General features: G+C 50.2%; 1 protein-coding gene across 1 annotated transcript in view; it reads left to right on the top strand.

The window, feature by feature from the left end:
• The window catches only part of LOC125486978 (tenascin-X-like), a 49,716-nt gene that overhangs the window by 4,231 nt on the left and 35,940 nt on the right, over positions 1–9,545 (top strand). The window contains 3 exon segments of the mRNA XM_048616678.1: positions 1–154; positions 6,432–6,547; positions 8,049–8,202. The exon segment at positions 1–154 is cut by the window's left edge and continues 11 nt beyond it. Coding sequence (XP_048472635.1) covers positions 1–154; positions 6,432–6,547; positions 8,049–8,202 — 424 coding nt within the window.

The following is a 9,545-nucleotide window of genomic DNA, read 5'->3' as shown; positions in this document are numbered from 1 at the left end:
CGATGTGTCAATGGGAAGTGTGTCTGTAATACAGGCTATTCGGGGCCCACCTGTGGGGACCAGACCTGTCTGAACAACTGTAACAACCAAGGACGCTGTGTTGATGGGACGTGCGTCTGCAAGGATGGGTTCACAGGAGACGATTGTTCAATCAGTGAGATGCTTTCCCTTTCTCTCTCCCTGATAGCCAATGTTTCAGTGCAGAGTATCATTGTACATTTGGATACTGCAGTCAGGCACTGTGACAGATGTTGCTGCGATACTGTCAATCAGATCACAAGTTTTATGTTTCTTTGTCTGTTCTCAGGGATCACCACAGTCTCAGACTGAAAAAAGTTTTGGTTTTTTTTCATGCATTCATGGGATGAGGGTATCATTGGCTGGGCCATCCCTAACTGCCCAGAGGTTGGGTGGGTCTGGAGTTATGTACGGACCAGGCCAGGTAAGAATGTTTCGTTCGGCTATTAATGACAGATGGGTTTTTCCAAAAACCAACAATGGATTTATGGTCATCATTAGACTCTTAGTCCCTGATGTTTTCTTTTAATTGAATTCAAATTCCAAATTCAATTCAAATTGCTGTGGTGGGACCTGAACCCAGGTACCCAGAACATTACCTGGATCTCTGGATTAACAGTCCAGTGTTAATACCACTTGGCCTCTGCCTCCCCATTTCTTCCCTGGCAAATCAATATTCTACATTCTGGCCTGATTGTGCCAAGCCATACCCACGAGCTTACAAAAGATTGAAAGCTGGGACTTTCTGCTTTCGGTCTTAAACAAGATGTTTATTTTGGACTTTGCATTAACTCTGTCCTTCAGCTTTCCAAGCATCATCGGGACTGATGTCAGCCCTGCCTGAAGCTGAGTGTGGAAAAACAAGTTGATTTGTACCTGAACCTTCCAGGGGCTGGGGAAGGATGTTGCTGATCTCCTGGTGGACAGAGAAATGCCCCCTTTCTCCAATCCTGGCTGGAGAGATGGAGGCCTGTGATGAATGAGGACAGGGTACAGCATCAGGCAGACCCAGGGACCCCCAGTGGTAAAACTACACCCCCCCCCACCCCATCTTCAGTTAGACCTCCACATGAGTGTGGCCACCCAATAAGACAATGACTGAGGCACAGCCAGTGTTTGTGTGCCAGGGCAGATATTAACTTCACCTTGAAAGCTCATTTTAAGGAATCATTATTTGGCCTTTACTTGGTTCAGTTCTTCTTCGCTCTCTGTTGTGATGGTACCAAGGTTGGGATTCAATGAGGATCTGATGAATGGACAATCCTCTCCTGTACCAGTTTGATCAGAGACAGTAGTCTACACTGTCTTCGACTGGCTTAATCCAGGAACCTGTACAGTGCAGATCCTTTCTGGGTAGGATCCAGCTCAGACTGTACGTGAACACATGTGTACTGCCAGCAATGTCCACTCGAACCTGAATATTGAGTCCTCAGGGGGGATTTGAGGTTGTGAAAGGACCGATTTTGTCTTTCCTTCCCTGGTCCATCTGCATTTGGGGGTGGTGTGGAACGCTGGCCCCTTTCTGATGTGAAATGGGTGAACGTGACCTTGCTTCAAGGGACAGCATCACACAGAGCTGACTCAGCTTCAGAGGTCCTGTGAGGGAAGGACCAGGAACCCTGGCCCTGGAATTGGGGACCAGGGTAGGTGTCTCACCATTCGGCCAATTAGGCCAATGTGACAATCCATCTGCCACCCAACAATTAGCAGGCTGTAAGAATGGGTGGGATTCCCGACCAAATCTCCACCATCACTGTCCGCACCGCACAGCTAGAAGTGTATGATCCACACTGTAACATAACCACACCAAAACCAAATTCTCTCCCTCGGAGAGACCATTCAGAATGACTTGTAATGGACTGACATGCTGCTGGGTGCTGGACGTGAGGGGGTGGGGTGGCGATCATAGGGACAGAGCACTGGGAGAGTTACTCCCTACCCTGGAAGTGCTTGATAGGAAAAGTTGATCTGCAAGAAGAAGTGTCCCATATTCCAGTATTCACACTGACTTTTGATAAACATCTATAAACATATAACAAATAATGCTGGACCGATGAGATGCAGAGAGGATGTATCCCCCTGGGAGAGGAGTGAGATCCAGGGGTCTCAGAGGATATGGGATAAACTGTTTAGGACTGATGTGGGAAAACATTTCTTCATTTCAGGAACCTGTAGAATTCTCCACCGCAAAAGGCAAGTCACAGAGTATATTCGAGAAAAGGTTTGCAGATTTTAAAGATAACAAGGTACAGAGGGAGAAAATGGATTGTGGCATTGAAATTTAGGATCAGCCATAATCATGTTGAACGGTGGAGCAGGCTTGAAGGGCCGAATGGCCTACTCCTGCCGCTAGTTTCTATGAATGGGACCGGGAGAATGTATCTGAGTACTCTCTGACTCGCTAGGGTTCAAGTTTCATCTGCTATTGGCTCCTCTTCTCTCCTAATTATGATCAGAAGTTTATGTCAGGTCCCATAGCCAAGAGAGAATCAATTAAAAGATTTACAGTTCTACCCCGCGACCTCAGTAAGCCCTGTCGGAAATAAAAACGCATGATAAAAGATGTTAGTTAAACAGTCTGACGCTTTAAAAACGACTCGAGAGCAGGCTCGTAGGTAAAAGAATTTGGATTTATTTACAGTTCCACATCCTCGGAACATCCCCCCTCAACGCACAGCACAAGCCAATCAGTCCCACGTTTGAATTCACCGAGATATTGCAGAATACGTGGGAGCCAATTTCACACAGCAAGATCCCACGGCCTGGAAATGACCAGAATAACCTGCTTCCTACTGTGTGAAGTCTGTTAATGACGAAGCCATTGGGGTCAGGACATTGGCGATAACCCCCTGGTCTGCTTTTGAGACAGTGCGATCGGACGGTAGCATTGACCTGAGTCAGCAAACAAGGGGGCTCTTTGTTTAACATCTTTGAGGTGGCATTGGTGGCTCACAGCGGGTTCAATCCCAGCCTCGGGCTAACTGTTTGTGTGGAGTTTGCACATTCTCCCTGTGTCTTTGTGGGTTTCCTCCCACAGTCCAAAGGTGTGCAGGTTCGGTGGATTGGCCATGCTAAATTGCCCATAGTGTCCAGGCTGGGTTGGTTAACTGCAGGGTTCCAGGGATAGGGTACGGGTAGGATGCTCCTGGGAGGGTAGGTGTAGACCTGATGGGTCGAATGGCCTGCTTTAACACTGTAGGGATCCTGTGGGATTGGGAATGCAGGGATACGGTGTGGACTCGAATGGCCTGCATGCATTCAATGAATTGATTGGGTCTAATTGAGAAGGGGAACTCTGTTCCGCCTGAAGATGCTGTGACATTGCTGTTCGTTTAACGGCTGTCTTTTGGAGAGCCGGTTAGATCAGGGTTACCAAGCCAGGGAGGTGGGGGGGGGGGGGGGGGGGGGAGGGGGTGGAGATATACTGTCGCCTTTGACTTTGGGCTGTTATTTTGAGAAGAAGGGTCTTATTTAGGTTGGATGAAGAGGGGTAAAGAGAAATGTCGCAGAAATATTTTTTAAAAACCCTGTTTGTTGACAGTGTGGTTAGAAATGCGGGGATGAAAGTGAGTTTGACATTCCGCTTTGGAATGCCTGGCTGGGTTTTTTTTTAATCCCCAGCCTTGTTTGCGATGGAAAACCATTTGGAGGCGGCATGGGTCATGACCAGCTCCTGCTCGGTCAGAAACTCCGACCTGCTATATCTCCCAAGGCGCCGATAGCTTTGGCCGAGCAGTTGAGGGAGGTTCGAGTCGGTGTGTGGATGGATGAAGGTGGGATTACGGCAGTGGGAAGGCTTACCTCGGTGTGTCTGAGGGACGGGGTGGCTGGGAGGGGTGGGGTGTCGTGTCCGGGGTTACAGTGACGGGGGCCGAGCTTATCCACAGGGACGAGAGCTGCGCTAGGTGCAACAAAAACGGGAACATTTCAGGGGAGGGTGCACGGAGGGCATGGGGAGTTATGAAGACAGCAGGTGAGCGGAACCACTCGGAGAGCTTTCTGTGCGTTTGCAGTTAGCTCAAAGTCACTGGGGTTTGTGACTGAGTTTGTGATGCTGGCAAATTTTGCAAAAGTAGCTCATCGAAGGAAACTAGCAGTTCGCTTCAAGCAGGAGATTCTTCAGTCAATTCTGACATTCCTGTGCTTTTGATGATCTTAATATTAATCCCTCAAACAGCATTATCCGGCAGCTTACTGATGGAATCTTGCTGTGCACAGTTTTGCTGCTGCACTTTTCCCCACGCTTTCAATGAAAGAAAAAAACACCTCACAGTCTGTCTGTGCTGTTCCAGGACATGCTAAACGTTAGGAAAAGCCTTGTGGGAGTATCTCTTTCAGGGTGTTGTATAGGGACCTCACATCTGCCTGTGTTTGAGCCCTGAGAAAATATCTCTCTCCAGAGACCGCATTATCCTCCCGCAGCCCATGGCAAGATTTACTTTTTGTTTCCAAAGTGTGGACAGTTTGAATTCAGCTCTGATGGTGAATTAACTGTTAACCTTGAAGAAACCCAGTTCCCTACGTATTTGGAGAGCTGGCCGTCCACTATTTCTGCATGTGCAAAGTTTGCTCTGTCATGTAAAAGGCTTCAGGCGGAATTCTCCGTCTCATGGACTGATACACCATTTAAACTTCCTCATTAAACTCTGGCAACGACTGATTCAAAGCAGTTTGATCCTTGGGGTTGTAATCCTTAAAGGATATGTCCCAGCCAGGAATTTATCTCTGAAAATTGGCCAGTTAACTGGACGCAGTGGAAGGTGCAGAGTTTGGCTCGTTTTCAAACAGTGCCTCGTTTACCTGATTGTTAGAACCACATCTCATCAAGGTATTGCTGTTTTCAGAGGGCGTTCACTGGTGCTCCAGTTTGTTTGAAATACAAACAGAAAGTGCTGGAGAAACTCAGCAGGTCTGGCAGCATTCTGTGGAGAGATAGAGAGAGAGACAGGGTTAATGCTTGGGTCTGATATGAGTCCTTTGGAATGTTTTTGGTTTCCGTTGGAAGCCGGAACGAGAGCTTCTGTCCCTGAGGGAGTTGAAGGGGAGTGACAGGAAAATGGAGTGAATGCAGAGTTGCTGTCCTGATTGTCTTCAATGGCAGAGCAAGTTTGAGAATCCCAAAGGGCTGCTCCTGTTTACTATCTTCAATGACATCGTGATTCATTCGAGGATCCTGTCACACAGAACAGGATTTAATTTGATTTAATGTCACATGTGCCTAGGTACAATGAAAAGCTTTGTTTTGCCTGTAGTACAGACAGATCATATCATACAAAGTGCATTAGAGCAATAGAACAGAGTGAAGAATACAATGTTACAGCTGCAAAGAAGGTGCACATAAAGAGTGAGATCAACATTACACTTAGAATTTAGAGAAGTCCATTCAGATGTCTAATAACAGCGGAGAAGAAGCTGTTCTTGAGCCCGTTGGTATTAGCACAGTCTCCGGTGTGCTGGCACAGCTTTCAGCTGCCTGAGGATAAGGGTGTTAGAGAGTAACAACATCAAATCAGATATCAAGCTCATGGTTTACAAAGCTGTGGTGGTTCCTACCCTGATATATGACTCCGAGATGTGGACTGTCTACAGCAGACACCTCAAGGTGCTGGGGCAGAACCACCAATGCCATCCGCACAACATCCTGTGAATCCACTGGGGAGAGAGACGCTCCAACATCAACGTTCTCACCCAGGCCGACATCCCCAGCTCTGAGGCACTGACCCCCCCACTTTGGCCGGCTGCGATAGGCTGGTCATGTCCACATGGCATTCCCCAAGCAGGCGCTCTACTCCCAGCTCCGATGCTGCTGGTGAGCCCCGGGTGGACAGGGGAAGCAGTTCAGGGATAACTCTTCAAGGCCTCACTGGGGAGGTGCAACATTCCCACAGACACCTGGGAATCACTGGACCCAAGACCACCCAAAGTAGAGGAGGAAGAGGAACGTGCGGAAAAGTTTTCGAGAATCTTGAAACTTGCCATCGGGGGAAAAAGTAATGGGAGGAACACAGCAAGAGGGGTGTGCTGCCATATCAATGTCCCTCCCACATCCCTTCCCAAGACCATAACCTGCCCCAGTGTAACAGAGCCTGTGGCAGCCTCATCGATCTGTATAATCACCTACGCACTCACCCCGAGAGGAGAAGGGAGCCATCCCTGTTTGCAAGGGACTGTCAATGATGAGGATGATGAATGATGCGGGCCTATGTTTAAACTTTTGTATTTCCTGCTTGACGGGAGAGGTTGGAAGTGATTATAACCGGGGTGGATGATGTTGTCTGCCTTCCTGAGGCAGTGGGGAGTGTAGATGGAGTCAGTGGGTGGAAGGTTGGCTTGTGTGATGGACTGGGCTGTGTGAGTGCCGCCACATTCCTGCTCCCTGTGTTATAAAAGATCTGTTCTCCATCTTGTTGCAGAAATCCCAGCTGCACTTCGGCTTCATGTGAAGAAAGTTCTGGAGAACAAGGCGATCGTGGGCTGGGAGCTGCCAAAGGTTCCAGTTGATGCCTGGAAGATTACCTTCCGAGCCTTGGTAAGGGACTGTTGGTGATGTGGGGAGGGCAGCATGTGTGAGGGGGGGTGTGCAGCTGGTGTCATCTATCCAAGGACATTGGGGGCTTGGGGGAGGGGGCATCACCGAAATCCGCTGAGATTGTCATACCGGAAAAAATCACAGAAGTATACAACAACAGAAACAGGCCCTTCGGCCCAACCTGTCCATGCCGACCAGGTTTCCCAAACTGAACTGGTCCCATTTGCCTGCATTTGGCCCACATCACTCCAGTGCCTGGCCCATATCTCAGCAAATCTACCCAAGAGGAGGTTAGGGGATGGTATCAATGGGCACCATACGAGTGTGTCTCAAGTGCCCAGCTTTGTGGCCTGCTGGGGGCAAGGAAACTGAACTGGGCGAACTGGGCACAATCACCGTGGAGTGCCCCCGCGACCTATCTGCTGTTGTTCGGGGGTTGGGGGTAGATGGAGGGGGTGTGGAGGGTTTCCATCCTGAACCAGAGTCTGTAGGTCCCGCCTGGAGAACGTGACTTTTAACCCATTAGATCATGGCGGGGGAAGGTTCTGGAAGGCCGCTGGTGGTTCGAGGGTTTGAGAAGCTGAGCGCAGAGCAGGAGGAAGAGGAAGAAGAGGTTGGATGTTCCTTCATTTAACCTCAAATCAACTTCAATGGAGCCAAACAGCGACTAACATCCACCTCTTAAGCTCCCCAGAACAGTTCCTCCAACATCACTGATTGTCCCTGTGCTTAAAGAGGCGGTGGGGAGGGGCGGTGGGGTGGTGGGTGCTCCTCTTGTTTGATGGGAAGGGTCCATTTAACTGCCCAATGACCCCTGAGCAGCCCCAGCAGTGGTACTAACCCCTGACCCCTGAGCAGTCAGTGGAAGCTGGGATATGCTGATGGTGACAGCGTTGGGAACAGTTCCCGACAGAGACAAACCAGATTGTCACCCCCGCACACTACACCTACCCCCCCACCCCCCGACCCTCATGCAGAAACGCGTGACAGAATGTCATGTAATGTAACAGCAGAGGGGAGGCCATTCGGCCTGCGATGCTTGTGCAAGCCCTTTAAAAGAGGGACCTAATTTGGCCATACATTGACCCAAAGTCCTGCCAGTTACCCCTCTCCTGCCTGATTTATTTGACCAATTAAACCTCTCCTTAAACTTGACAGGTCTGGAGGAGTCTCTCCTGAACTGAGAGAGGGGTTACACCCTTTCTGCAGGCTCCCAGTCTCCCCCTGCAGGGGCTATGACTGGCTGGACCGTGACTGTCTGTCCTGTGGGTCACAGCAGGAGTACAGGTCAGGGGTTATGGTGGCTGTGTCACCTCCTGACCCTGTTCTGATGGAGGGGGGTGGAGTGTGAAACAGTCTCGGAGGACTAACCAGCACGTGGTGTGCCAAGGCGGTGATGTTCAGCGAGAGGGCAGCCTGTTAGCTGAGATGGAGCCGGTCCAAATGCCCATGGCCCTGGTGTTCCTGCAGTCTGAGGTATCTATCCCATCCCTCTCAACAGAAGGAGGATGATGGTCAGCTGACCAATCTCGTGGCTGGCTCCAAGAGCACCTTCCAGCAGGCAGGCCTGGCTTCAGGGCAGGAGTACGAGGTGACACTACGGGCCAAGAAGGACAAGAAACTGGGGCCGTCTGTCTCGAGGACCCTGACTACACGTGAGTGCCCTACAGAACGCGACAGCGTACATCGTCACTAAATTCTCCCCAGGTATGGCCATGTGACAGGGGCCGTGACACTGGGGCTGTGACACTGGGACTGTGACACTGGGACTGTGACGCTGGGACCATGACACTGGGGCTGTGACACTGGGGCCGTGACACTGGGGCCCTGACACTGGGGCTGTGACACTGGGACTGTGACACTGGAGCCGTGACACTGGGGCCGTGACACTGGGGCCTGTGACACTGGGGCCGTGACACTGGGGCCTGTGACACGGGGACTGTGACACTGGGACTGTGACACTGGGGCCGTGACACTGGGGCCGTGACACTGGGACAAGGACACTGGCCCAAATCTTTGACAAAGGAGGGGCAAGGTACAATATTGGGAGGGGAGACCAAAGAGCAATGGCATTTTGTGTCAAATACAATCCATTCCTGATATTTCTGGTGAAGTGTCTGGAACTGAAATGGGCAGAGACAGGCTGTCACTCACAATCACACACGCGCGCGTGCACACACACACACACACACACACGCACACAAACACACACACGTGCATACACACGCACACACAGATACACACACGTGCGTACACACACATACACACACACATACCCACACGCATACACACACACGTACACACACGCGCACACACACACGAGCGCACACAAACATACGCATACACATGTGCATACACACACACACAAACGCCCCCACACGCACATACACGTATACACACACACATGCACGCACACACATGCACACACACACACGCACACACACACACACACACACACAGACACGCACGCACACACCCGCACGCACATGCACACACACACATGCACGCACACAGACACACATGCACACAGCGCGCGCGCGCGCACACACACACACACACACACACACATACACACATGCTTAAATATATTTTCCTACTCAAGCTCAAATCACACACATTTTCCCAGACACACAGTCATACACTGACACACATGCACTCTCTCACATAAGCTCCCACATATTCTAACACTGCCAGACACACAAACACACTCACACACATGCTGTAGGATACTTTTGACACATTCATCATGGTGCTGTCTCAGAACGAGGAGGTCTGAGTTTAAGTGGAACTTGCTTCAGGGGTATGTAGTCACATCTCTGACCAGGTTGATTTTCTTTCACATATGTCCAATGGGATGGATTTACTCGAAGGAATTAGCAGAAAACTGGGGAATCAGTAATTGGGCTGTGAGACACAGGGTCACTGTGTACAGTGTTGGGGAATCATTAACGGGGCTGTGAGACACTGGGTCACTGTGTACGGTGTTGGGGGATCAGTA

This window comes from Rhincodon typus, chromosome 35 (assembly GCF_021869965.1).
Source record: "Rhincodon typus isolate 14 chromosome 35, sRhiTyp1.1, whole genome shotgun sequence".
In the NCBI taxonomy this organism is placed as follows: Eukaryota; Metazoa; Chordata; class Chondrichthyes; order Orectolobiformes; family Rhincodontidae; genus Rhincodon; species Rhincodon typus.
Note: the sequence above shows the minus strand (reverse complement) of the source record. Positions and strands in the feature narration are given on the sequence as shown.